The sequence below is a fragment of the Phyllostomus hastatus genome, unplaced genomic scaffold, assembly GCF_019186645.2.
Source record: "Phyllostomus hastatus isolate PE091 unplaced genomic scaffold, TTU_PhHast_1.1 phas_contig_17, whole genome shotgun sequence".
Taxonomy (NCBI): Eukaryota; Metazoa; Chordata; class Mammalia; order Chiroptera; family Phyllostomidae; genus Phyllostomus; species Phyllostomus hastatus.
In genome coordinates, this window is record NW_025333664.1 from 11664763 (window position 1) to 11691714 (window position 26952).

General features: G+C 56.7%; 1 protein-coding gene across 3 annotated transcripts in view; it reads right to left on the bottom strand.

Annotated features, from left to right (window-relative positions):
• Nucleotides 1-5404: 5404 nt before the first annotated feature.
• Nucleotides 5405-26952, bottom strand: part of HNF4A (hepatocyte nuclear factor 4 alpha) — a 55482-nt gene continuing 33934 nt past the window's right edge. For 2 of the 3 annotated variants that reach the window (XM_045832674.1, XM_045832672.1), the window contains exons 3-10: nt 26393-26487; nt 20989-21095; nt 20116-20271; nt 16607-16694; nt 15777-15932; nt 12285-12521; nt 9590-9742; nt 5405-8519 (exon numbers count right to left, since the gene is read on the bottom strand). In XM_045832674.1, the coding sequence (XP_045688630.1) occupies nt 8377-8519; nt 9590-9742; nt 12285-12521; nt 15777-15932; nt 16607-16694; nt 20116-20271; nt 20989-21095; nt 26393-26487 (1135 nt within the window). In that variant the 3' untranslated portion in view covers nt 5405-8376. The remainder of the gene's footprint in view (nt 8520-9589; nt 9743-12284; nt 12522-15776; nt 15933-16606; nt 16695-20115; nt 20272-20988; nt 21096-26392; nt 26488-26952) is intronic. The other variant, XM_045832673.1, reaches the window with a different exon arrangement.

Here is a 26952-nt window from a genome sequence, read left to right on the forward strand (position 1 = left end):
CCTCGCAGGGCCCACGCAGGTTTATGGCGACAATCACTGCCCCTGCCAGACATGATCTCAAAGCCATAAAGGCTTTTACAGTTTCACTCTCCCCTGAGATAAGCCTGAGGAGCCCTTCCCAAGGCCGGGGAGCAATTTCAGAGCCACGGCGGGAGGGGCTGGGTGTTGCACAAGGAGGGAAATGGAACAAGTTTTATGGCCTCAGCTTCTCTAAAAACACCAAATTCTCATATCCTCAGTTTGAACCTGTTGGTGAAACCTCAGCACCTGGAGCATGGTGATATTTATCGGTTCGTTCATTCATGTGTTCGTTCGCTCGTTTATTCATTCAACAAACAGGGAATAGAGTGCAGGGCATGCCAGTGTGGATCTCCTCCCTTTGTCACTATTACGGTCTGTGTGGACCCAGGGCAACTCGCTTCCTCTCATCTGTAAGACAAGGACAATCCCCTTAACCTGCCTCACAGCCTCACTGAGGTGGCCAGGCACGACCAGTGTGCTGGCACACCCAGCACATAGTAGGACGGCAACCACCACATCTTTCTTTCTCCACCTGAGCAGTGGCGTGGCCCAGAGTGAAGTCCTCCCATACATGTCTCTCTGGCTACAGTCCCTCTCTAAGGGATCTCACACAACTATTTTGGCTTGTTTTTCTTTCGTATTTTTTATTAAGGTACACCGTAATTTTTCAGACCATAAGGCGCACCTAGGTTTTAGGGAAGGAAAATAGGAAAAAAAATTTTTTTGAAGCAAAAAAATGTGGTAAAATATTTAATAACATAAAAAACATAATATTTCACCAATGGAAATGTAAAGCTACATTCGGAGGATAAGACACACCCCCCCCCTTTCCTCCCAAATTTGGGGGGAGTGCGTCTTATAGTCTGAAAAAATGTGGTGACCGCAATCAAGATACAGAGTACGTCCATCACCCCCGAGTCCCCTCCCCACTGTGTCCCGAGCGCCTGGCAACCACAGCATCTCCCCCTGGAGCTGTTCCCTTCCAGCACGTTGTGTAGATGGAACCACATTGTAGGTAGCCTCCGGGCTGGGGTTCCTGTGCCCAGAAGGGCACGTCTGAGGTCCGGTGCTCGTGTCAGCAGTGTGCCCCCGTATCTCGCCGAGCAGTGCTGCTGTCCGGCTCTTCAGTCCCGTTTGCGCTTCTTTACGGCCTCACCGTTCTCCCTCCTGCCCACCTCTTCCCGGAGCTGCAGGCTCCTACCTCCCACGAGTCCCTGGATGTTTAATTAGCAGGTCAGACAAAACACCCCAAGGGAACTGTGCTTTCTAGCCCGAGCCCACAGTTGCTACAGTGTCCCTCATTTCAGGCATGAGTGCCACCAGCCCCGTGGTCACTGGTTTTTCTTCACATGTCCTGTCCACTAGCAAGTCCTTGACAGGGCCGCTGCTAAAACACCCCAGTCTGACCACCCCTCTTCACCACTGCCTGTATTAATTTTCAATGTTGCATAACAGATTGCCCCAAGTTCAGTGGCTTAAAACAACACCCATTTGTCATCTCACTATGTGTGGTCAGGCAGGCCTGGCGGCATGGGGGTCTCCGCCCCGGGTCTTACACAGCTGAATTCAAGGTATCAGCTGGGCTTTCTTCCTCCCTGAAAGCTCTGGGGAAGGATCCACTTCCAAGCTCATTCAAGGTGTTGTTGCCTGAATTCAGTTCCTCACGGTTGCAGGACTGAGGTCACCATTTCCTAGTGGGCTGTCAGCGGAATCGCTCTCAGCTTCTCGAGACCGCCTGCTTCCCTTGCCACATGGCTCTCTACATCTCCAGAGCCAGCCACAGGAACTCCCTCGCATCAAATCCCGCTCATGCTTCTAATTTCAATTGCCAGACAGGAAGAGCCCAGCCACCTATAAGGGCGCGCCTGATTAGGGCTGGCCCACCAAGGGTGATCTCCCTCTCACAAAATCAGCCCATTCAGAACCTTCATAACATCTGCTAAACCCCTGCACAGTTGCACCCCCTTCAATCCATCTTCCACAAAGCTGCCAGAATGACCTTTGAAAAACACAGATCTGGCCACAGCCTTCCCCCAACCTCAAATGCCCAGTGGTTTCCTATTCCCAGTTGCCCAGTGTTCAAGGCCCGCACCCCCTGGCCGAGACCAGCCACCGTGGTGTGCTTCTGGGTGTGGGAGGAGGACTTCAGTGGCATGCGGAGTGATTTTTGGGATGCCTGGGGATGACATTAAATGACATTGTCCCCGAAGACTTTCTCTTTATAGGTCTTAACTCCCTTCTGAAAATATTAAGGAGAAAGTCTTCTTTGGATAGCATATGGATAGAGATGTGCCTATAACATCTCTCTACGTACTTGTCAATTCCCCGCCTAAAGAAGAAAGAGCAGAGATCTCCCTGGCAAGCCTGCCTGGGCTGGAGAATATTGTTTTCTTTTCATGTTAGTTTTTCAGTTGCCTCCTCTTTACAGCAAGTGATACTGGTTTCCCATCTACATCAGGGATCAGGGCAAAGAGAATAATTATGAACTGATTTAAAGAAAAATAGTAAGCAGCAGAAAGGACAGGGGTCCTCGGGTGTGGAGAGGATCAAGGTGGCGTGTGCGGTGACCGAAGGTTGGAAACTGCTGGCCTCTGGCCCCCCAGCCACCCACGGGCGGTGCTGCCCGCTGCCCACCCAGCCTGCTGCGCATCCCCTCCCTCAGCCTCCAGCTCTGTCCTTCTCCGCCGTCCTGCTGCGCCTGAGCCGTGTCCTGCACGCGCACACCACTCGTCCTTCCGGACCGCCGTAATCGCTCCCTTCCTCAAACCATCGTCTTCACAGCTGTCACTCATTCCTTTGGCTCTTAGGATTCAGCAGCTTGCGCCCTGGCCGGTGTGGCTCCCTTGGCTGGAGCGACGTCCCGCCGCCCGAAAGGTCCGCCCGCAGGTTTGATTCCCAGTCGGGGCACATGCCTGGGCTGCACGTTCTGTCGATGTTTCTCTCCCTCCCTTCCCCTCTACGCCCTTGGGTGCCCTTGGGTGAGAACTAAAGAATTAAAATAAAAAAAGATGCAGCTGTTTGACCATTGCCATTCGTCAAATGACGAACTACCCACAGGCCACAATGCGTCTGTGCCCGGCACGCAGGGGCTGCTCATCGACGCCCTCCTCAATTCCATCACGGCGGCCCCTCGGGCCAGAGCACAGGTGTTTGGGTTGCAGCTGTCACACCAGCTGTGGACCTTGGTCAAGTCCCTTCCTCCTCCTGAGCCTTGGTTTCCTCGTTCGTAGAATGTAACAACAAGAATAGCTGACTCAGGGGATCGTTGTGGGGATTAAATCACGCCCGACAGTGCTTGACAACGAGGAAGAGGTCAATCTACGTTGTCCCCGGAGTCGGCCTTTGGCTTTTCACTCCGTCATCATCAAACAGCTGCGTGGGATCCCGTGATTCAGGCCTCTTAGCTCGAGTCTTGGAATTTACATATGACACACTGATTCCAGAAAGGCAGAGCAAAGGTGATGTGGGTTCCATAAAAGAGGAAGTATGGCAACGCCACCAGTTTGGGATGACAGGTCATTCGCACTGCACGGAGTTTCCTGTGGCTCCACACGCAGCCTGTCACGTACCCAGAGTCCCTTTCACCTCTCATCCCCGCTCTTGGCGTAATGGGGATCCATTCAGAATAACGGGATAAGGAGCTTCTGGGGTCAGGGCTGGGGAAGCAGTCCGTGTCGGGGGTCGGGGGGTCGGGTCACATTCCCAGTTCTCAGCGAGGCCATATGAGTTGGTAGAAGACGCACAGGTTCCGGCCCTGGCTCAACTAGCTGTGCTCTCTGGCTACGTGAAGTTCCTTCACTTCTGCGAACTTTGAGTTCATCTCCTCTAAATATAATGGGATTTACTGTTTTTCTCCCAAGCTGATGTTTTGCCACTGAAATGGAAACCAAGGTCTGGCCGCCCATGCTGAGATTTGAGATTAACTGGGGCAAAGGGTTGATGAGGTGGAGGAACCAAGGCCTGAGGAATTTATGGCAGCCCAGGGTTTATGGTTTTGATATGGACTTATTAAACACGCTCTAGGACTGCAACAGTCTCCTCCTCGCCCCTGCCTCCCCCCCCACCCCACCGCCACGTCTATGCTGGCACCAGCATGGATGAGGCTTCTGTTGCAACATTGCGGAAAACATTTCCTGGTACTGGTGAGGGGAGGGAGGGGCAGGGGAGGCGGGAGTGGCCCCCAGGATAAGGGAGGCAGCTAATGGGTGTTCCAGAGGCTGGAGAGCTTAATGGTTAGCCTCTCACGAGAAAGGGTCAGGCAAAGAGCTCACGCTTACCCAGTCCACGTGACGGCCACTTTGGGCACCTCTTGTACACAGCAGCTCTTAAGGTCACTATCGTCTCATGCTGCTTAATCCTGACAACACTCCCGCAGGGAGGGATCACTTGCATTTTGCAGATATAGCTCAGGGCGGTGGAGTGACCAGACCAAGGTTACACTAATCGCTGGGCTGGACCTGCTGTCCCCTCTGTTGAGGAAGAACTGAAGGGGCCACTATGCTCCACCCTCATGCTTGAGTGACACCTCACCTAGGTACCCCCCAGTCCAGCCTCCAGCACGCCCCCATCCACCCAGCTCTGAATGCCGGGGTGTGCTGGCCAACGTTCAACAGTGCTTTCTGCTGCAGAAGGCCTTGACTGGTAGACTGTGCCGGCTCCGGTGGTGTGAGTGTCCCCACCGCCGCTGTCAGTGAGACACTGCCCAACGGGAGGAGCAGTTAACAACCGACCCTCACTCACCAGCTCCACAAACCCCCGAGTGACTGTGCGGCTGTGTCCCCGGTGGCTAGTGTATCAGGGGACAAGACCAAGGTGGCTACGAACCTGGCTGGAAATCCTCATGTGTACCCCTTGCTTTTATTCTTTTTCAAAGCAACACCTGCTTTGATGAGATTTCCACATACCCACTTGCCCCTTGTTCCTGGCAGGTTGACCCAGGACCCAGAATAGGGCTCCATCTTGGACCCTGAGGGTAGACCACAGACCACTGGACCCTCTCGCCATTCTTCCAGATCTTTCCATCATCCGCTCTCTTCTCACTCTCACTATCTGCCACATACCAAGTACTCAAAAATCAAGAGACCAGAGTTAGGGTCCTATCTCTGGCTGTCTAGGAAAATCACTTCCCCTGAGCCTCAGTTTCCCCACCCATAAAGTGGGGGGGGGGTGGCATAATAATGTCTCACCTGCGTTCCTCCTGATGCGGAGATTAAGTGACAATATTGGATGTGGGCGCACTCCTTGCGTGCTGTAGGCGCTGCCCGGCCACTTTCACGGAAGGGGACAGATCCCTACGATCGGAGGAGAGAGCAGAGCACCTATCTGGCTATTTTCATTCTCATGTCTAACACCGGAAAGGAAGGAAAGACACCCATCCAAGGACTTAGAAAACATATGCGCCATTTATTTCGCTTTATAAACTTTTGTTAAAACACACAAGAAACGTTTGTTTGTTTGATTGTTTCTTTGCCCCATGGGGTGGCAGGGACAGGGGCTCAGATGTCAGCCGGGGACCAAGTGACATTCACGGCAACTGCGAGAGGCGGGTGGATCTGAGCGAACCCATCCCACTCCCAGAACCTCCAGAACCTCCAGAACCTCCAGAACCACCTGATGCGAATTCCACACTTCTTCCCACGCAGGGCCAATCACAGAGCAGGCTGGCAGGAGTGGCCGGCGGGGCAGCAGGAGAAATGTGGGAGCAGCCGCTGACAACCCTTTTCTCCTGCTCCTTGTCCATTTGTTTTCAGGAGAGCGGTGTAGACTCGGGAAGCTTCCGGGAGCTGCCTCAAGAGGGGGCTGTCTCCGTGGAGGGACAGCAGGTCCGCGCCTGCCCTCGCAGCCATTCTCTAGTCTATCCATTTTGTTTTAGGGCTACAACTCAGGTAGACAAAAAAAAAAATTCCCAATGTGGTGTCTCAGTGGAGAATCAGAGGAGCAAACGTGCCTTTGTTTTGTTTCCTGCACTGCAATCCAAGCATTGAAGTGGGACGGAGTTCTCCTCCAAGAAGGGTTGGTTATTTGGGCAGAGGACTGACCCCTGCCCCAGAAAACTGATACCACGAAAAGCCACTATCACGCCACTCCGCCTTGCAGGAAATCGTTGTCTCAGCATGGCCACTGTGACAGTGAGGGCAGGAGAGCCAGCAGTGGGAATGACCTCGACGACCAGAAGGACTCTGGCTTCCCGACTGTGCCCCAGGCCAGTCTGAGCCCCCCGCTGGGGTGTCTGGGGGACCCAAACGAGACGTGGCAGAGGAAGGCCCGAGAGCTCTGAGCAGGGAGGACTTGCTCCGGGGGTGGGGACTTGGCTCGCCGGAGTGGGGACGGCCCACCCTGCCAGCACTGGAGATGTAGAGGTTTCTCTCGGACACACGGTCTCAGTACCCTCCACGCCTCTTTTTGCCAAAGGCAACAATCACTAATGATGGAATGTGGGGGCGTGGGGGTACTGCCCCCGTCTGCTCAGAAGGGTCATCCCTGGCTGGGGTGTCGGTAACCAGTCTGACTGTTCACCCCCCCTACTTAAGCACAGCTCTGGTCCCAGCTTTAATTCCCACCAGATGTACCCTGAGTGACGCGCCCCAGAGCAAGTCGCAGGCTCAGACCTGTCCCCTGCCCCCGCAAACTGGCCCACTCCTGGACCGTCAGGAACCGGATCTACCCTGAGTGACTGCCCCCCAGAGCCAGGAGTGAAGAGGGAAAAGGGCCCAAGAGCTATGAATTCTTCTTGTTTATCAGCAGACAGGATTCTGGACCCTAAATGGACCTGAGTGCATCCTCATGCGAATCTTAGTTCTGGGCGTGGGCAGGGCTCCCGCAAAGCATGATATTTCGGCTCCTAAGGCTGGGGGAGGGGGCAGGAAGTCCCTCAGCTCTAGCCCAGTGAGGACTGAAGGGTCCTTGCAGGGAAGAGGTTCTGCCACCCTGGTTAAAAGCTCCTGTTCTGGTCCAGGTGGACCTGGGACCCAGCCCTGACTTGGCCCCTTACCAGCTCCGTGAGTTCCAGAAACTCACAGCCTCTTAGGTCCCAGTGTCATCGTCTATACGGATCTCTGGGTGGTGGGGACCGGGAAAGGAGCTGATGCATGGAAAGTGCCCTGAGATAGTCCCGCGAGTATGAAAGAGCTTGAGACGGGCCCTGGCATGTAATTCCACTGCCCCCCAAGCCAACGTCACTCTGACCTGGGCACTCACCCGTCCTTCTCCACCCCTGAGCCTCGCCTCTCTCACTGGGGACACGGCATCGCCCGATCTCCTTGCTCCTTCCCACCTCCGCAGAACTGCTGTCTGCAGCGTCTGGAAGCTCAGCTGGCTGCACTCCCTTCCCAAGTACCCAGGGCCTAGGAGCCCAAGCACCAATGCCTCTCAGTCTGGCGCTCGAGGCCCCCGTGCAGCCCGGCATGCCCCCTCCGCTCCAGACGGCCCTTCTTCTGGCCTCCAGGCCTCGCCCAGGCGCTCTGACCTCCCTTGGAACATCCTGTCTCCCTGGCTGCACAAGCCAGAATCCGACCCTGCCTTAGGGGCCGAGTGCGCAGTCTGCCCTTTTGTGGGCGCTCTCTCTGACCAGCCCGGCCTTCCCGGCCAGCTCCTGTTGCGGTTGTCCACCCCGAATTGTTCTTTCATTGTTGAAAGTCCGTAGGGATCATCACTCCCAGCCAAGGGGTCCCCCCAGGGGTCCGACCCAAGGCCCGGAGGAAAGGAAGACCGGTGGGTCAGAGGCAGAAAGCGCCTTCCTTCTCCACGATCTGCTACACTGCGCTTAGCCCGGCAGGGCTCCGGAAACGCTCCCAAGTGACTGGGAGAGTCGTTCGCAAGTCTTCCTCGGGCTCTGGAGAGGTGGCTCTGGGGACGCTGACAGGCTGCGGTGGCTGCGGCAGACGGAGAGGAGCACTGGAGGGTGGGGCAGCCGAGCAGGGAGGAGTAAGTAAGGGGTCTTGATGCGACCCAGCCGACCCCACCGTGGGGGCTCCCGGGTGTGGACACTGCGCAGCGCTGGGAGGGGAGGGCCGGCCTGAGGGGGAGGGGCCAGGCTGCAGTGAGGTCCTCTGCTGGCGAAGTGGGTGGGGCAGGAGCGGATGAGCGGAAGGCAGTGGCTTCAGCGAAGTTGTCCCAGGCAGCCGAGGGTGTCCAGCTGGGGTGTCCCCAGGTCGGAGCCCCGCGTCTAGAGCAGGGGTGGAGGGTGGCAATGGGATGCGGTCCACGGCCCAAGTTCTTGGGCCCTTCGCCCTTTTCATTCCTGCTCTGGGGCTGGCCCTGTTCGGGTCACAGCTCCCTTCACTGTGGTGGAGGGACCACCAGGGGCTCTCTGAGGGGGCTGGGGGGCCAGCAGAGCCCCCGACCCCCGGCGGCTTGCTAGATGACTTCTTGCTTGGTGATGGTCAGCTGCGGGATGGCGGAGGGGGGCTTGACGATGGTGGCGACGGCTCCTGGCAGGAGCTTGTAGGGCTCAGACCCCGAGCCACCTGGCGGTGAGGGCTGCGGCGTCTCAGGGGTGGCTGGAGGGACAGAGAGACGGATGGCTGCTCAGCATCCCTGCCCTTCAGGGAGTGAAGGAAGCACCCTAGGCAAGCTCTTCCCCCTCTCTAGGCGAAGAGGAAGAAGAAACAGTTCTTCCTCTTCTGTAAAGTGAGAGAACAGAGCTAGACACTCTCTAAGGCCTTTGAGGGCTCAAACTCTCTGAGCCCCACATCACAGCCTTAAGCCCCGTGAGGTCTGGGAGGCAGTGGCCGGCCCAGGTTTGTGGCACAGCCTTTACCCGGGTCCTACCCCCCACCCATTTGATGCGGAGGGGGTGTGGGCTCCTCCTCCCAAACCAGGGCCCAGGTCTGGCTCTCCCCGAGGACGCTTGGACCTGTGACAGGAAGACCCATTCTCGGAGAGAAGGAGCAAAACGGCTGATGCAACGCAAGGTCGGACTAACTGGCTTTAAAAGGACGATTCCTCTGATATCTAAGTAGATGAGTAACAGAAACTAATTGGCCTCACCCGCATAATGGGTTCAGAAAGTAACTCTGACCATGACCCACTTGGCTGATTTTATGCAATGGACCACTTTCCCAAAGAACAACCTCAATGAAATGGCATCTCCTTTTAGTGGGCTGCCTCTTCCCAGTGCTAGTCCTACTCTTTGAAGAGCTTTGCCAGGGACGAACTCACTGCTGCGGGACTTCACCTCGGAGGAGAGTCTAGTCCAGCGGACACCCCAGCCTAATAAACAGTCTCACCCCACGGTCTAGTGGAGAGCCTCACCCACTCGAGGAGCCTTATTAAACAAACAGGTTTACCTAGGGAAAATGATGGCATTTGCACCCTAATGGGCATCCTCCCCCGGTGGGCCACCTGCCCCGGTGGGCCGCCTCATCCCAAGGGCAGCTTCCTTCAGTAAAGGCTGACAGTCACCTCCCTGGGCAAAGCCTTCATGAGCGGACAGTCTCACCCCTCGCCTGCACCCCGCAGCACCCAGAACCGCTGCATCCTGGTTCTCATCTTCTAGCCCCGACCTCCTCTCGGCTCCCCCCTTACGCCCCAACCTCACCCCTTCCTGAGCAGAGCCTGAGTTGCCCACCTGCCTGCCCCCTGGGTCGGGGCCACTCACACATCTGCCCGTTGCCGAGGTGAGCGGGCATGGTGTTGGCGACGATGACGTTGGTGCCCATGTGCTCCTGCATCAGGTGAGGGTGCAGGGGGTGATGGGCATGAGTGGCATCGCTGGAGGATCCTGCGGGGGGAGGGGGAGCTCAGTGAAGATGGAGACTTTGGGGAAAGGACCGTGGGCCTGGGGCCACCATCTTCCTCGGAGGGGGGGGCCGGTCGACCCGCTCACCCCTTACTGAAGATGCCTACTGGGTGCCTGTTCCTGGGTCAGGGACCTGGGCGCGCTGTTCCCATCTGCACACTTTGTGAGGATACTGGGAGGACCCAACAAGCCAAGAGAACAGAAGTGATTTAAAAGGAACAAGGACCTGGCTGGTGTGGCTCAGTGGATTGAGCTCGGGCTGCGAACCAAAGTGTCGCAGTTTGATTCCCAGTCAGGGCACATGCCTGGGTTGCAGATCATGACCCCCAGCAAGCGCACATTGATGTTTCTCTCTCTCTCTATCTCCCTCCCTTCCCTCTCTAAAATAAATAAATAAAATCTTTAAAAAAATAAAAAAATAATAAAAGAAACAAGGAGGATGTAAGGAAGCATTGAGAGAACTTAAGTATTACATCGAGTTCTGATTGGATGTTAGTATAATGGAGTTAATCGATGGTTCTCAAAGTTCACGGTCTGAAGTCCTTCGAGCATTTGGTCCCGGTTCCCCTGTCAGTCTCACCGCCACCCCTGCGCCCCTCCATGCGCACAGTTCCAGCTCAGATGTCTCCTCCACTGCGAAGCCTCTCCTGGTTCTGGCCGTTCTAACCGGAAGCGAACTCCTCCTCCCTGGGAACGCCCCTGGTGGGCAATTCACCTGTAACCCACCTGCCGGGAACAGCCACGGCCCCGCCCGGGAGCCTCACAATGAGCCCGAGCTGCCTCACTGGGACGCTGCCTCCTCGCCTTCCAGCTCACTTCCTCCAGCACCACCACTGCAAAAATTCTTCAGCCCTGTCGAGGCCCCCGACCCGACCCCCACTTTTCACTGTCTGTCACCCCATCTGTATCTCTGTTAGTCCGGCCAAGGTTCCATCGCCCATCCTTATAATCACTCCCTCGCGGTCACCGTCAGCTCCCTCACGGCCCCCCACCTCGGAGTGAAACATTTCAAAGGGTGAGTCTCCTCTTGCTGTGTCCACCTCACCTTCCCACTCACGCACGCGGGGACACCTCTCGCTCTGGCCCCCTTCCCCACGGTCCTCTGACGCTCTTTCCACAGGCGCCCAGGGCCTCCCGGGTGCCGATCCAGTGAACACCTCCATCCCTCCGCTGCGGGATTTAACACCGTGGAATGTCCTGTCCTCCCTAAAACACCCTCTTCTCTTGGAACTGCCCTGGCTTCGCTGCTACCCCCGGGGCTGGTCTTCCTGCTCCCGTCCCTGTCCCTGGCCCTGACCTGCGGGAGCACCACAGAGCGGCCGTTCATCCCGAGCTTCGGGCTTGTGTGTGAGCAACAGACGGACATTCAGCTGCCCCCTCGGTGGCTCGGCCTGGATGTCTAGGAGTCCTCTCAAGCTTCACTGAAGTCTCGGATGGGTCTGTGGGCTCATCCCTCACCCCCCACCCGACCTCCGACTGTTTTTCTCAGTCTCCCCATCCCGGGAAATCGCTCCACTAGCATTCCCGTTACTCAAAGCAAAAACACAGGTTTCACCCTTGACTCTTCCTCTTCCCCTCCCTCCCCACATCTGGTCAATCAGCAAGTCCTGATCAAAGAGACGATCAAGCTTCTCCTCCGCTGCGGAAGCTCCAGTCTTGCTCTCGCCCGAGCCCCCGCCGCCCCTCCCCTGGCCGGAGACACCATTCTCAGGGCTCTCCTGCCTCCGCTTCGCCCCCACCCCCGAAATGCAGTTTCTGCCGGACAATCAGAGCAGTTAGTTTACAACACTAGTCTGATTTTCACTCTTCTTCTAGTAGTTGCATGAGAGTAAAACCCCAGTTTCTGACCACGGCCTATAAAACCACATGCTCCTCGTTTGGATTCTGCCTGGTCTCCATTCTCATCTCACACAACTCCCCTGTCTCACAGCGTTCCCCTTCCTTCTCCTTCTCCTTCTCCGACACACACGCGCCTCTCCTGCCTGGGACTTGTGTATCAGTTACTTCTGCCTGGAGGGTTTTTCTCTTGGCCTTTAAATGTTCTATCTCCTTTCATCCAGCGGGCCTAAGCCACTAACTACTTCAGGGAAGGCTCCCTTCTCTAACCTGTCAAAACAGGCCCCTTTCAGTGCTGCTGTGTTGTTTTACCTGTTTACTTAAATATCTGCAGTTACCCTCTTTCTTACACACGTGATTATTGCCTCTTCCCCCGGGCCTTATACACACAGGCGCGCACACACTCACACAACCACCAGGAGGACAGAGATCTTGTTCTCTGCTGAATCCCCAGCTCTTAAAACAGTGACTGGCACATGCTGGGCTCTCAGTGCCTACATAAATGGACCACTGTCCCCATTTTCCTGATGAGGAAACTGAGGCTCAGGTAGCTTAAGGGGTTTGCCCACAGCCACAGCGTGAGGAAGGGAGGTGCACGCAGGTCTGTGCGAGGCTCGTCTCTGGGAGAGGCCCCTCTGCCCCCCACCCCCCCGCCCACCTCCCAGCCCCTCTGGGGCTCGGCACGGACCTCCCAGCAGCATCTCCTGCAGCAGGTTGTCGATCTTGGCCATGCCGAACAGCTTGATAAACTGGATCTGCTCGATCATCTGCCAGGTGATGCTCTGCAGGGTGGGCAGCAGCAGCAGCAGCTCACCAAAGCGGCCGCGCGAGTCGTACTGGCGGTCATTGATGTAGTCCTCCAGGCTCACCTGCACCTGCGACCGCAGCCGCTTGATCTTACCCGGGTCACTCAGCCCCTTGGCATCTGCAACGGGAGCGGGTGGCAAGGGATGGCAGGGGGCCCGGCTGGAGCACCTGGATAGTCAGGACCCAGGCCTCCCCTGACTCATGGGGCCCCGAGAGGGGGCCTAGTGACCCGAAGCCATCGGCAGTGCTGGGATGAGGGTTCAGGGTCCTCAAGAACCAGAGTTCACTAGTGCGGCTGGGAGCTTCCTGGACTCAGGCAGAAAAGTGTTCCTGTCACGTTTCCTGAGATGCAGAACCGGGAGAGGGAAACCGGGGATGGGGGACGGGACTTCAGGAACATACCCAAGAGGGCACTTAGCAACTCCCTCATTACGCTGAGGAAACTGAGGCACAGAGCAGGGAAAGGACGTGTTCCGGGTCACACATCCGGCTGCTGACAGATCCAGGAGTGGACTTGGGGCTCCTGGTCCCAGTGGAGGGGCCCCGTTGTCCATACCCCAGCCCAGGCTGCTGCTGCCACCACCTCAGAACCATGCCCCCGCCTCTCTGCTCCCTTGCCTGAGTCATCTTGGGGTCTCAGCCTAGGTCTCACCCCCACCAGGAAGCTTTCTCTGCTCCCCCCTCCCCGAGTCTGCATTGTGAGTGTCCATCATGTTCCCAGACTTCTGTGGCTGCCGGCCGCACAGGAGGTGACTGTCCCTTCCACTGGGCTGTGAGCTCTGCGCAGGCAGGCCTACGTCCCACGTGTCATTTTAAACCCACCACCTAGCACCATGCGTAGTCAGTGCTTGTTGAATAGGTAACTAGACGAAAGGACAGGTAGATGGGTGGAAGGACAAATGAATGAACAAAATCAATGGGTGAATTCTAGATCCTCAGTCTCAAGAAGGCAACTCACACAGTCCTCTACTAGGTAATCTCAACCTTCGTGGAGGTAATGCGCTTATTTCCTAAAGGATGTGGCAAAAAGAGGACGTCACCCTCACTTTTCTAGTCCAGGGCTCTCTCCACTGAATCACGTTTATGCATTCTTTTATTCAGTCAATAAACTTTTACTGACCGCCACCTTCATGCCAGGCCCCATTCTAGGTCGCCTGCCCCTCCAAGCCAGGTGGCCGACCCTGACTCAGCATCAGTAATCCTGCACATTTTGCTGAGCGATTAATTACTCGATCTAGCCCAGTGCTAAGCACTGGAGGGGATACAGCTCTCAAGGAAACTAGATCTAGAGATCTTACCCTTTAAGAAACGGGGAATAACATGTGGTAAGTACGAACATAGGCCTGAGAGCTGGGTAGTCTGAAGTTCAAATCCGAGCTCTGCCATGTCCTGGTTGTGTGACTTTGGGCAAAGAAATCAATCTCCCTGTGCCTCAGTTTTCTAATCTGCAAAATGGGGATAACAATCCCTGCCTCACAGGTACCATGTTGCAAGTAATAAGTGAGATAATCCACATAGAATGTTTAGAATGGTGCCTTAAAAAGCATTCCATAAAGGGTGATCATCTTCCTCTTCATTACTGTTGTTACTAGAGGTGATCCTCATGCAGGCGCCTGGCACCTAGTAGGTCCTCTCTAACAGGTAAGGAGGGGAGGAAGCAAACAAGCCTTTGGGGGCCCAGGAACCTTGACATTGTTCTTTAAAACCAGGCTCTGCCCACAGACACCACTACAAATGCAGATGGCGAGTCAGTGGATGGGTTGGAGAGAGGGGAGGAGAGAGCCGAGGGGAAAGGGCGGGGACTCGATAGGGCAGACAGCGGAGGTACCGCCCCAGGCCCCCAGCGCACGCCAGACACCACGAACAGGACTGAGCCCTTTATGAAACGAGCTACACACCACAGGTTTTCCTGTCACACAAACCTATCAGGACGTTTAATCATGAATTAGGCGCAGTAAGAGATTAACGCCAATGACTGATAATAAAATCGAACAATTCGAACAATACGTTGTGATACAAGTTACGTGAGCGTGGTCTTTCTCTTCCTCTCTCAGAATGTCTTACTGGACTGTATGCCCTTTTCCACTTCAAGAAAGCACTTCCTAGCTTCTCTTTCGAATGTCCGAACTGCCCGCATCACTACCCTGGCACTTGGGGGCCAGGATCAAGTGAAATGGGGTTGCCTGGACGCGAGGACTGCGACATGGCCGCGGTCCCTCCAACGGCCGAGGCGGCTACCCCGTGGCTACCAGGCAGGCAGCGTGGGCGGAGTGATCACGCTGGGGCAAGTGGGGGTGACACACGTCCCAGGCGGGTGGAACAGGAGGGTGTGAGGTTTCATCACGCTACTCAGAAACACCGTGCAACTGTAAATGTACAAATGGTTCATTTCTGGAAGATTCTATTTAACGTTTTCAGACCATGGTTGACCACAGTTAACTGAAACCACCCAAGGCAAAATGGAGAAGAAGAGGGACTACTGTATTTTCGCCCTCCCAAGTAAAGGCTTAGAAAATCCTCTGCACTGTTGATACAATAAGAAATGGAGGCGTAAGCACACAACAAACGTGATAAAGGTGATCGATGGAGACACTAAAATAGCCATGAAATATATTACGAGGATGGGGGAGAAAAGAAAAGATGGGAATGGTGACAGAGGAGAGTGAAACCCTCCACTAGCCTAGGAGCAAGAATTCGATCTAGAAAAGATAAATCAAGCAACAGCAGGCTTAGCGTTTATTCAGAGCTCGAGGGCATGGCCAGAAGGAACAGTGAGAAGCATCAGAAGTGGTTCTTTCCAGGGAGCAGGCTTCAGCGGGGAAAGCGGGGTGGGGAGGACTGTCTGCATTGTAAGCATATGCAGATATTCTTGGGATAAAAATGTTCTAAGGAGCCCTGGCTGGCGTAGCTCAGTGAATTGAGCGCAGGCTGCGAACCAGGCATCGCAGGTTCGATTCCCAGTCAGGGCACATGCCTGGGTTGCAGGCCATGGCCCCCAGCAACCGCACATTGATGTTTTTCTCTCCCTCTCTCTCTCTCTCTCCCTTCCCTCTCTAAAAATAAATAAATAAAATCTTTTAAAAAACTATGGTAATTTAACATTTAAAAAAATGTTCTAAGGAAAAGGAGGAAAGATCACAGGAAAGAACAGAAGGACGGTAGGTGGCAAAGGGAGAGAAGGAGGGAGGGCGGACGGGAGTCAGTCAAGTCACACCATCCGTCTGACCTCTAATTCCCCTCATCTGTGACGTGGGGCTAATACACATGCCTTCTCCGGGTTGCTGTGCTAAAGAGGTGGGGTTGGGACCTCAGGGTGCAGGTCCGGCAGGAGGTCTGGAGCGCTGGGGGTGGGGGTGGGAGGTGCGGACCGTACCTGGGTCGAAGAAGATGATGGCTTTGAGGCAGGCGTACTCGTTGTCATCGATCTGCAGCTCCTGGAACGGCAGCACCAGCTCGTCGAGGATGCGCATGGACACCCGGCTCATCTCCGCCAGCTCCGGGCAGTGCCGCGGGATGATGTAGTCGTTCCCTGCGTCGTTGGAAAGGGGAGGCGATGGGGAAGCCACCTTGGGTGTACCCCTTACCCCTAGCTTTGCACAGGCCCTGTCCCTTGCCGTTGCAGTACAGCTGGCGCCCTTGGGGACTGCCCATTTTACAGACAAGGAAGTTGAGGCTCAGATTAAAGGAATGATTGGTCAAAGCTAAGGACCAGGCCTGGAGCCTGGCTTTCTGGGACCCTTTCACATCACGCAAGCTCTATTCTTCAACAAGACCCTCAAGAATGATGCCATTTCAGGGCCACCTGGAAGATGCCAAAGCATCAAGGGTAAGGGCCTCCATCCTGGAACCAGACTGCTTGGGTCGAAGCCCAATTCGGCCACTAACAAGCCGGACATATCTGGATAAATTACTTTCTAGGCCTTGTTTGTTTTTTGTCATCTGTAAAATGGGGGTAAATAACAGAGTCTACCCCATAAGAGATGTTGTGTTAGAGGGGTTTATATCTGTCAAGTGCTCAGACTAGGATCTGACCCACAGCGCAATCTCTATGAGCACTGAAATAATAGGCAACCGTGCTATGGAGGCATAGGCGACACAGGCTGGGGTTTGTGCCATTTCTGACCGCCTCCTGTTCCTGACGTTGGAACACACGAGAGATCCCGGGGACAACCCTGAGTGTGCACAGGCGGGCCGCCCCCTCACCGAGCAGCAGAACGTCCTTGAACACCATGGATCGCTTGGTGGCTCCGAGCAGCAGGTGCTCGCCGGCGTGGGCTCTGAGCAGCGCCACCTGGAAGGGAGAAGGGAGAAGGGATGCTGCCTGGTGTCTGTGTCCCAGGGAAGGCTGCTCCCCGCGACTCCCTGGCTGGGCAGGTCAGCCGCCCGCTCCACCTGCCTGGACCTGCCTGACCCATAAAATGGGCATCAGAAAACTGCTGCCTTCTCCCCACAACTGACCAAACCAGGGACCTGGGAGAGCTTCAGTGGAAACCCAGAAGGGGAAAGAACATGTACTCAGAGCGGAGAGGCCAAACACTGACTCTGACCTTGAACTTCTGTGTCCTTGGGCAAGTTGCTGCTCCCCTTTGGGCCTGGTTTTTGTGTCTGATGAAACTGTGACAATATTCGGGGTGTGCTTTTTCATTAGGGGCTCAGGGGCTCTCACCAGACTGGGAAGAGGGCCTACTACCCTAAACGTTCCGAAACTGTGGGTCCCAAATTCCTACCCACGGACCTGCTACGAAAGATTATGAACAGTGTTTTATAAGAATGCAGATTCTCAGGCTCTGCGACCAGATTCTGATTCTGTATGTGTGGGGCTGGGCCCAGGGATCTGTACTGAATAAGCTCCCCGGCTGACCCTGACACGTGCCGTTGTGTTTGGGAAGTCGCCGCTCCGGAAGATCTCCAGGGCAACCCTCACGTGACAGCGCAAGGTTCTAGGGTTCTGGGAGGGAGTTACAAGAAACTGGGCGTGGACGTTGGTTCCCAGCGAAAGCACAGGGATGAGCACTGGTCCTTGGAAGGGGACGAGCTCACAGACCCCTTCTCTGGGAGAGGACAAGGCTGCCTTGGAAGACTGAAGTCAGCGGTAGGAGCCCAGCCAGCTCCCAGGACGCGGCCTGCCCTTCCAGACCACCTGCTTTAGCACTCAGCTCGCGTGAGATCCAAGGGATGGGAGAGACAAGCCAGGAACAGGCTGGTGCCCTCCAGGGTCTTGTCTGCAAGGCTGGGTTAGGGAGTTTCGAGGTCTTACAACAGGCTAAGTTCCGAGGGAAAATTGCTTTTGTTCATTCATTCATTTGATTGTTCTTTCGGTCATCGAATGTCAAGTGCCTACTAAGTGACAGACACTTTCTAGACAATGGGGGCACAGTGGTGAAAGGAAAGGAAAGGAAAGGAAAGGAAAGAAAAGGAAAAGAAAGGAAAGGGAGAGAAAGTGAGAGAGAGAGAGAGGGAGGAAGAGGAGAAGAGGGGAGCTGGGAAGGAAGGGAAGGATGGGGGGAGGGAGGGGAGGGTCACGTGATAAGGAGCAATGGGACAAGACTGACCGCATGCACAGCGAGGTCAGAAAAGGCCTATCTAAGGAGGCAAGTGTGCTCTAAGGCACATAGGAAACGGTCAGTAAATATGTGTATGAAGGAAGGAAGGAAGGAAGGAAGGAAGGAAGGAAGGAAGGAAGGGAGGAAGAAACGGCCGAATGAACCAACGAGCAAACTCGTTAACTTCCTTTCCAGACCCAGCCCCTCCTGGGCAGCCGCCTGTCCTTCCCTGGTCCATGTCCTTGTGGTTAGACCTTGTGGGGGTGACAGGCCAAGAGCAGAATGGCCAGCAGGAGGGGCGAGTGCGTGTCCCACGCCCAGGACGAGGACGCTGATTACTGCGCACTTCCCATACCGCTCCCCCGGGACCGTGCAGGGTTCTGTCACAGAACCGGTGGCCCTCACACCGAGAGGCCGAAGACCTGGCACCGAACCCCAGCGCTGTGGCTGCCGTGCTCTGTGGTCCTGGGCAAGTCGCTCTCCCTTTCTAGGCCTCAGGCCCCTCGTCCGATGCTCCCCAGCCTTCTAGGTTTCCACGGGTTGATACCCCAAACGAAATGAGAAGTAAACACACTTGGAAGGTGGTTCCTGGGGCAGTGTCTACAGATTTGGGGTGTCCTTTGGGAGACAGTGACCCCCAAGTCTTCCAGGTGTTCCTCCTCCCTCCTCTCCCCCCATCTTAAGCAAGATGGGTTCCTTATACACCGACCATGCAAGGAGAGCTGGGAACCCTCATGGTCCCCGGTCCTGTCCCCTGACATGGGGGCTGTTCTGGGGGTGAGCGGGCAGGGGGTGGGTGTTAATGATTGTCCTGTGCTATCGGCCACCCATCACTGCTCTCCGAGAATGCTCTGAGCCCCAGCCAGGGAGGTTTGGGTGGGAAATCGAGGTTAACAATTGTTCAGCTTGGGGGTGTCTTGTTGCCCTGCTGAGCCCCTGGGAAGGAACAGGAGGGATTAAACATTAATGTAGCCTCTCCAGCAGAGGGGACCAGGGCCAGAGCGAGAGGAGCAGGGGAGAAAGCAGGGGCAGCTGTGCCAAGCTCCCTGCCCTGCCATCCCTCCCAGTGCAGGAGGAGTCCGCGTGAGAGGACATCCGACCCAGACCCCGTGTGGGGCCGAGGGCAGGCCGGACTGGTGTTTGTGCGGCGTGTCCCGCCGCGGGATGCTAACCGCGTTCCAGGGGAGTCCCGGTGCCGGAGGAGGGAGGAGGTCAGAAGCCCTGGGCCTGTCCGCACGGTTCGACAGCTGCCCCACCTGGGGGGCTTCTTGGGGAATTTAATAGACCAACGTGCGCTGCCAGTCTTTTGTGCAAAGCAGAGAATCCAATGCACCAGGAGCTGACATCCTGGCCCTGGCCATCGGTGACCCTGAGCTTCCCTCGGAGCCAGCCGAGAAGGTGACCCCTCCCAGCTTTCCTTTCTCCGACGGGGCTCACGCCCGTAGCCGCCTAACGGGGCGCTAAGCCGGAGCCAGCATCTGCAGTACCTCAGAAGCCCGTGTGTCCTCAGACGCTCCCCTGTGTTCCCCTGAGACATTTCTAGCGTGCCAAGGAATGTACTCTGGGACATGAAACGCTGAGTTCGACCCTCTCAGTGGGGCACAAGGAAGAAACTGACATCTAGGGAGGCCAGCTGGGGCCTGGGCACTGCGTGTCCTCATTACACGGTTCACACTTTTCGGATGGTAATGTCCTCGACGCTCCCAGCAGCTCTGAGGCGGGTACTATGGTTTCGACTTGACAGATGAGAAAACTGAAATAGGAAGTAATCTGTCCAAGATCACACAGAGAACCAGTCTTAAAACCAGGGCTCAGTCCTAAATGTCCTGATTGCTGGCCTTGGGCCCCTGGACTTTGGAGCTTGCTTGCCTGGTTTTAATCTCAGCTTTGCTGGGCACTAGCTGTGTGACCTTGAGCAAGTTACTCAACCTCTCTGTACCCCAGTTTCCTCACCTGTAAGACGGAACTAATAACAACACTACCTCATAGTGTTGTTGGAAGGATTAAATGAGTTAATATTTGCAAAGTGATTTAAAGAATTCCAGGACACAAGAACACTATGTGCATCTCGTTAAATAACATCAACCCAGCCCAAGGCTCTAGCCCCCGTGGGCCGGCAGGGCCCCCCGGCCCAGGGCCCCTCCGCCCACAATCCACGCCGGCCCGCACCTGGTCGTCCAGGGGGAGTTCGCAGAACGCCGGGATGTACTTGGCCCACTCCACGAGCACCAGCAGCTGCTCCTTCATGGACTCGCACACGTCCGCGATGCTGGCGATCTTCTTTGCCCGGATGTCGCCATTGATCCCGGAGACAGGGGAGGTGATCTGGGGGAGAGGAAGGGGAATGCTGGGGAAGGCTGGGCCCACCCCACGCCCTCCGCACCTGCACGGAGGCCCCTCCTCAGGCAGTCTCCCTGCCTGGACAGGGGGAGACGGGCCCCCATGTGCCTTCTCGGCTCTGGAGGAAGCGCAAGGGGAGACGGACAGAAGGAAGAGGCTGAAGACAGCAGACAGGAGGGAGGAGGGCCCCCTCGGGGCCTTCACCTGCTGCCCATCCCCGCCTTTTCTCCCGCCAGCTCCTTGGAATCCCAAGGGGCCCCTCAGCCCTCGGGGAGAAGCAGGGCAGAGATAATCATCCTCATCTGACAGATGAAGAAACCACAGACCACGAGAGGTGCTGTGACTTGCCCGGGTCACACAGCGAGAGGCTGGCTGAGGCCCAGCCTGCTCCTCGGTCCACGTGTTCACTTCCCTGTTCGCTTGGGGCACAGCTGACCTCAGGCCTCAGTGACAGCGACGGCTCTGCTTGGCCTGAGCACTGCAGGCCATGGACGAACTACAAGTGCCCCAGAGCGCCAGGCCGGGATCGAGATTCATCTTGGCTACTGCACTGGCTGTGTGACACAGACTCAGTTTCCCTTCTGTGATAGCTGAGGGTCCTTCTAGCTGCTGCTCCAGGGTTTGGCTGGGGAGGACGGGGTGGAGGCGACCCCTCTTCAGTGTGTGGGGGTCCCCAGGTGGGTGGAGGGGTCACCTCAGTACCTGCTGGGACAGGACCTCGGCCTGCAGGAGCGCGTTGATGGAGGGCAGACTGCTGTCCTCATAGCTTGACCTGCGTGTGCTGATCCGGTCCCGCTCGTTCTGCACGGCTGTGAGGGAAGCAGAGGCAGGTGAGGAGGGAAGGCAGGGGTGTGGCAGAGGGGAGGGTTTCCTCGGGGCTGATGGGTAGTGGGTGAGGTGCAAGGGGAGAGAGTTCAACCCAGAAAGAGGTTTCTGCAGGGCTGCCCTGCAGCAGAGGAGGCACAGCTGGAGGTGGGAGTAAGAGGGGGACGTCCAGGGGGCGGAGCTCAGACCGGCTTGTGGGAAGGACAGGAGATGGATCTAACCCAGCTTGTGGAAGAACTTTCCAAGTGCCAGAGCTGTCCCAACACAACGCAGTGCCTGCAGGAGTGATCCGACCATCACTGGAGGCATGCAAGTCACTGATGACTTGGCAGAGGGCTTAAGGTGGGTCTTGAGCATTGAAGAAGGCATCTGTCTAGAGAGCAGGTTTTCCAGCTCTGTTTTGGCAAAGGGTCCCTTTCTTTCCAGATGAAAGTGCGCACAACAAGCAAAATGAACCCCTTTGGGTGACACGAGATGACCCAGGGATTCCTGAACCCCTAGGCAGAAGGTCGAGAAAAGGGGACCTGAGGCTACACACCTGGCCTGGCAGCCTCCCGCATCAGCAGGAGCTGCCTGTGCTCTGGACTGACCTTCTCGGGGACAGCGAGGAACACTGTCCTCCGGCCCCGCTGCTGGGCTCTCTCCAGGAACTCCGAGATCTGGGACCTCTGTCCATGAGGGCCCCACACCCCGCTGCACACCCCCTCTGGGCCAGTCCTGGCCTGAGATGTGAGAAAGACCTTCTGCTGCCGTGGCCTGGCCCCTCGGACTGGGGGAGGCCTCCCTGTGCACTGAGGCTTGGCGGGAGCTGGGGGGAGGGAGGGCGAAGTGGGCAGAGACCCGGGTCCCGTTCGATCTTGCCACTCGTTCCGCGAGTGCTGGTGGGAATCACCTCCTCTCTCTGGGCCCACAGGGCCCCCTCTATCAGCTCTTGCCCCCCAAACCCGCTGCTCTGCGGCCCTTCCCTTCTCAGGAACACGCAGGCTTATTCTCCCACATCCAGCCTGGGAGTCTCGTTCTCACGTTCTGCCTCCGCTCGCGCCCCACACGCTGTCAGTAAGCCTCACAGAATCTGTCCCCAGCTCCCGCTCCGTCTGGGCCCTGCCTTCTCCTCACTGGTCCCTGTGCTCCTGGCCTTGCCCCGCAGCAGCCCGTGCGCCTCTCAGTGAGCTAACACTGAAACTCCGCTGGAGTCCCTCCACCACTCGAAGCCGGTGCCTCCCCACCTCCCCCGGGGAAAAGCCACAGCTCGCCCGTCCCTGTGGCCCTTCCTCTCCCATCTCCTCTGCTTACTCGCTGTCCCCCAAACCTGCCCCCACCGCTCACCCTGCCGCTCTGCACCAGGGCCTTTCCCACTCCTTAAAACCCTCTCCCCGGCGGCTTAGCTGCACCTTCATGTCTCTCCTGTCTCTGCGCAAACGTCATGCTCTCAGAGATCCCCTCTGACCGCCCATCTGATGGGGCGCTCCCTCCTCACGCTCTGCCCTTCACCCTGCTTTATTCTTCCTCTTGGCACTTACTGCCGAATTCTAGGTGCATTTCTTTGCTCGCTCTCTCTCTCTCTCTCTGAGAAGGAGAGCTCCAGAAAGCACTTCCTTCCTCTTGCTCACTGCTGTGGCCCCAGCAGCTGGAACAGAGCCTGGCGCCCAGCAGGCACCCTGTAAGTGTGTGTCCAGCGGATGACAGAGGGTGCGGGAGCACCCTGTGCCCTGTTTCTCGGGGCAACGTTCACATCCCGGCTACTCAACTGTCTCGAGATTTCACACATTGTGGAAATCAGAGAACGAAAGTTGGACAGTCTAACCGGAGCGGGGAGTCAGTGGAATAAAACAGAAGTGCCCAGATAAGGAGTCTCTGGGGAGACCCGCCACCCTGCCAGGGGCCAGCTCCCAGAGCCGCTCCCCAGCGCCGGCCCTGCCCGCCCGCCCCGCCCACACCGCTCCCACAGCGGCCCGCACCCACGGCCCCGGCCGAGGAGGCAGGCGGAATAAAAGGGCTGCTGTCAGCAGCCGAGGACAGGGCTCCTCAAGGTTAGGCCGCCTTATCAGTGCCCGGCGCGAGCTCAGTCACGGAATGATGTTTTCCAAATGTTTGCTCAGTATTAGCGGGGTCGGGGACCTAATGTAACTTCTATTGAATATTAACCAGCCCGGGCAGAGGCGGAGAGGAGGATGAGCTTCTCTTCTCAGAGAGCCCCTGGATGGGGGCCTGTGGGGGCGCTGGGCTGGGGTTCCAAGACAGGCCCCACCACCCACCTCCTGCACCCCGGCCCTGCTTCCTGGGCTGGGCTTCCGGTGCGGTGCCGGGACCCGACCTCTGTCCCAGGTCCGGCAGCGGAGTGTCAAGTAGGTGCCGGGGTTACAGGAAAGAATTCTCCCCCTATTGTTGTGCCCATGGGCCCCTGGGTTTCTCCCCAGAGTCTTTGTCACTTCGGGGAACCCGCTTCTGGCCACCACGGAGTAACCTCTGGCCATTGGAGCCCTTCTCTGGGGTCGAGAGGAACTTGCAGGAATCTGGACCTGAGATGATTTCCATGCTGGACCCTCTCCCCGTCCCCCACCCCCGGCTTCGAACCTGGGAGCTTGGTGTCTGCCCAGCTCTGGGAGCCTGAGTTCTAGTTCTGACTCCACCCTGGAGCCAATCATGTCACTTCCCCGGCCTCAGTTTCCCCATCTGTGAAGTGGGGAGGAGGTAGATTTGATGGCCTCATATAAGCCTGGCTGGTCCATACATTTTGTTTTCAGTACATGCCTTCCTGTCCCCGGGAACTACTTTCTAAGATAAATATGTGTCCTGTATGCCATGTTATAATTTGATATTTATATATTCTGCAAAGAATCATCCTCAAAGTCTAGTGACTACCTATCACCACACAGCTGGCCCCTCGGGGACTACTTTTGGGTTTCAATGCCCAAATCCTGCTAAGACCATCAAGAAGAAAAATGAAAACTTGTCTCAACTCTGCCGATCCCTGCGGCCTCGAAAACTCTCTCTTGGCCCCGGGAACTTCCGACCAGGCTGAGGAGGGTGTTGGGACTGGGACACTTCGGCGGAACCAGTAATACCCTCAGCGTCCCAGAGTCTGACCACTGTGGCAACAGAACACGCTGCTGCCCTGGCCCCTCTCAAAGCACCCAGGCCACATGTGCACACGACACAGTCTCAGCCCGGGCGTGTAAATAGCCACCAGCATCCACTCGCCCATGCTGACTTGCCATCAGCCAGTTCTCCAACCCCCCTGGCAGAGTGCCACCTTCCTTGAGCCAAGAAGCAACGGCTATTTTCCAGGCTAAGCTATGGCAGGGTGGCGTGGTTCGCTCTCTCCCCTTCGAGGTACCAGGCCATGGGCCTGGGTCTCCTTGGCAGCTTTGGGGGAAGGCCAGAAAACAAACACACAGGTCCCCGTGTCTGTGGTGACATTCTCGAAGCTGGGAGGGATCATTACCAACCCCCTCCTTTTACAGAGTCCGGAAGGAGCAGAGACACCCCCGAAAAGACACACATGAAAATAGCTCTGAATGCGTAACAAGGGACATATGTAAAGACTGACCACAGCTGGGCCAGGCCACATTCAGTCCAGGAAGGCCACCAACCCTTCGGCCACCTGCCTGGCACAGGCGCAAAATTTTCATATGAGAGATTCATTCTCTTGAACCTAAAACCCTAGACTCCGGGGTAATGGGATCACTGACTATTAGAACCACGGACCGGTAGGCGCTTAGACTACAGCTCTCAGCCTCCCTCTTGCGACCAGCTGTTCACACATAGGGGGTGGGCAAAAGTCGGTTTACAGTTGTGAGCGTTTAAAACAGAGTTTACTCTCGTGCTGCTGCTTATTGCTGTGGCATTTATCATTGTTACTAGTCTATGTTTGCCTACCCCTGTGTATCACATTCCCATCTGTAACGTTTCTCATTCCACGGAGTGGCTCCTAACTCGGAGGTGACGGTGGGTGGCAGAGGCTCCCCCCACCCTGCCGTGGACATGGGCAGGGCCGAGAGAGATGGGGGCATCTGCCCTTGGAAAGAGCCCCCCTGCCCTGCCTTGGGGACCACGGAGGTCCGGGTGCTAGAACCGTGCCAAGAGCAGGAGGTGCCGCTCCCCCGGCTGGGTCGGCAGGCCCAGGTCTGCCAACGGGACTCGTGCGCTCAAACCAAGGCCCCATTAGGAGGATGGACACACGGAAGATGTTTTCTAGGGCAAAAGCAGAGGAAACGGGGTCTTGGAGGCAGACACGGGGGAGGAGAGGCTGATATAGCTGAGTTCCTCTCCTCAGGAGGCCCAGCAGGCAGGCCCCGGGGTCCTGCTGGACGGTGGGGCAGCAGCAGGAGGGGCGCAGGACCACACCAAAGGATTGGCCAGGGCGCCCGAAGTGAAGGCCCACGGCCGGTCTCAGAGCCAGGAGATGTGAGGCTCGGGGAGAAAAAGGGATTTGAAAGTAAGAAAGAAGCAGCTAAAATATTGTTGCTTCCTGAGCCTGTGCTAAAAAATTTCTAAATGTCCCTGAGGCCTGGAGGGTGGAAAGTAGCCAGCATGGAGGTGTCGTCCAAACGTCACCAAATTCGACTTGGTAGCACCGGGGGCCAAATCGCAGACCTCACATTGGCCAGCTGGGGGGCCTCTGGTGAGGCCTCCATCCCCTCATCCGTGAAAAGAGGGAACAGTGATGGCGCCAGCCACGGTGGGCTGTCACAAGGACAAAGAGCGCGATCCATCGTGGGAAAGGCCAGCGCAGGGATTAGTGTCCACTAGTATCTTCCCCTTCTCCCTCCACCTCCCGGGACGAGCTGGGCACCTTGTTCCCGTTCCCTGGAACGGGAAAGCCTGACTCACCCGGTACTCAACAATGACGGCAGAGGGGCTGGGCTTGCCCTTGGACAGGAAGCTCGGGAACAGAGCCTCCCTCCCATTCATATCCGAGTCAGGGCGATACACGGACATTTGTAACACCATTCTCTATACCTTCCTTAATATTCAAAACTGTGTGTGTGTGTGTGTGTGTGTGTGTGTGTGTGAATAAACCACCGACTTGGCTGCCTTGCGGCGGTGCTGGGAACCCAAGTAGCTGAGAGTGGGAGCTTATCTCTTCGAATGTTCTCAAGACCAAGCCCAGCCCCTCCCTGTGGTCAGATTTCTAGGCTCTTCCTTCTCTCAGCCATTAGCCAGTCACCCTGGGGCCTGTCACCGAGTCATAAAGTTGCGGCCACGGTCGTAAATGGCCGTGGGGAGCTGCGGGCGGGTGCGGGTGGGACGGCGGCGGCAGGGCAGGGCCGAGGCTCACCTTCCTTCTTCATGCCAGCCCGGAAGCACTTCTTGAGCCTGCAGTAGCGGCACTGGTTCCTCTTGTCTTTGTCCACCACGCACTGCCGACTGAATCTGGGGAGGGCTTCGGATGGTCAGATGCAGAAGGGACAGCCCTCCCACCCCCAGGCTGGAACGAGACCTCTGGCCACCTGGGGGGTCCCCAACCTCTTGGCTCCAACCCTTCCCCCCAGGAGTTCTCATGGTAACCATGAGAAAGGCTCTATGGCGTCCAACCCGGTCCTATTAAATGTGGGGAAACTGAGGCTCAGAGTTGCCACATGTACACCTGGGTCGCTCGGCCTGGTGGTAGAGCCAAGGTGGGAACCCTGGCCCCTGCCCCTTGAGTATCGAAGCACCGCTGTCTGCACCACATCCTGTAAGAGCCCAGAGCCAGGGCAGGGTCCTGGTTACAGCTAGGGGTTAGTACTTGGTCCACGTAGGCCACTCTCCGGAGGGGGGTATAAGCAAAGACGGTGCCCCACAGTGTTCGCAGGTAGAGCCCTGAGCATCAGCCCGGGCTCTGCCATTGGTTCAAGC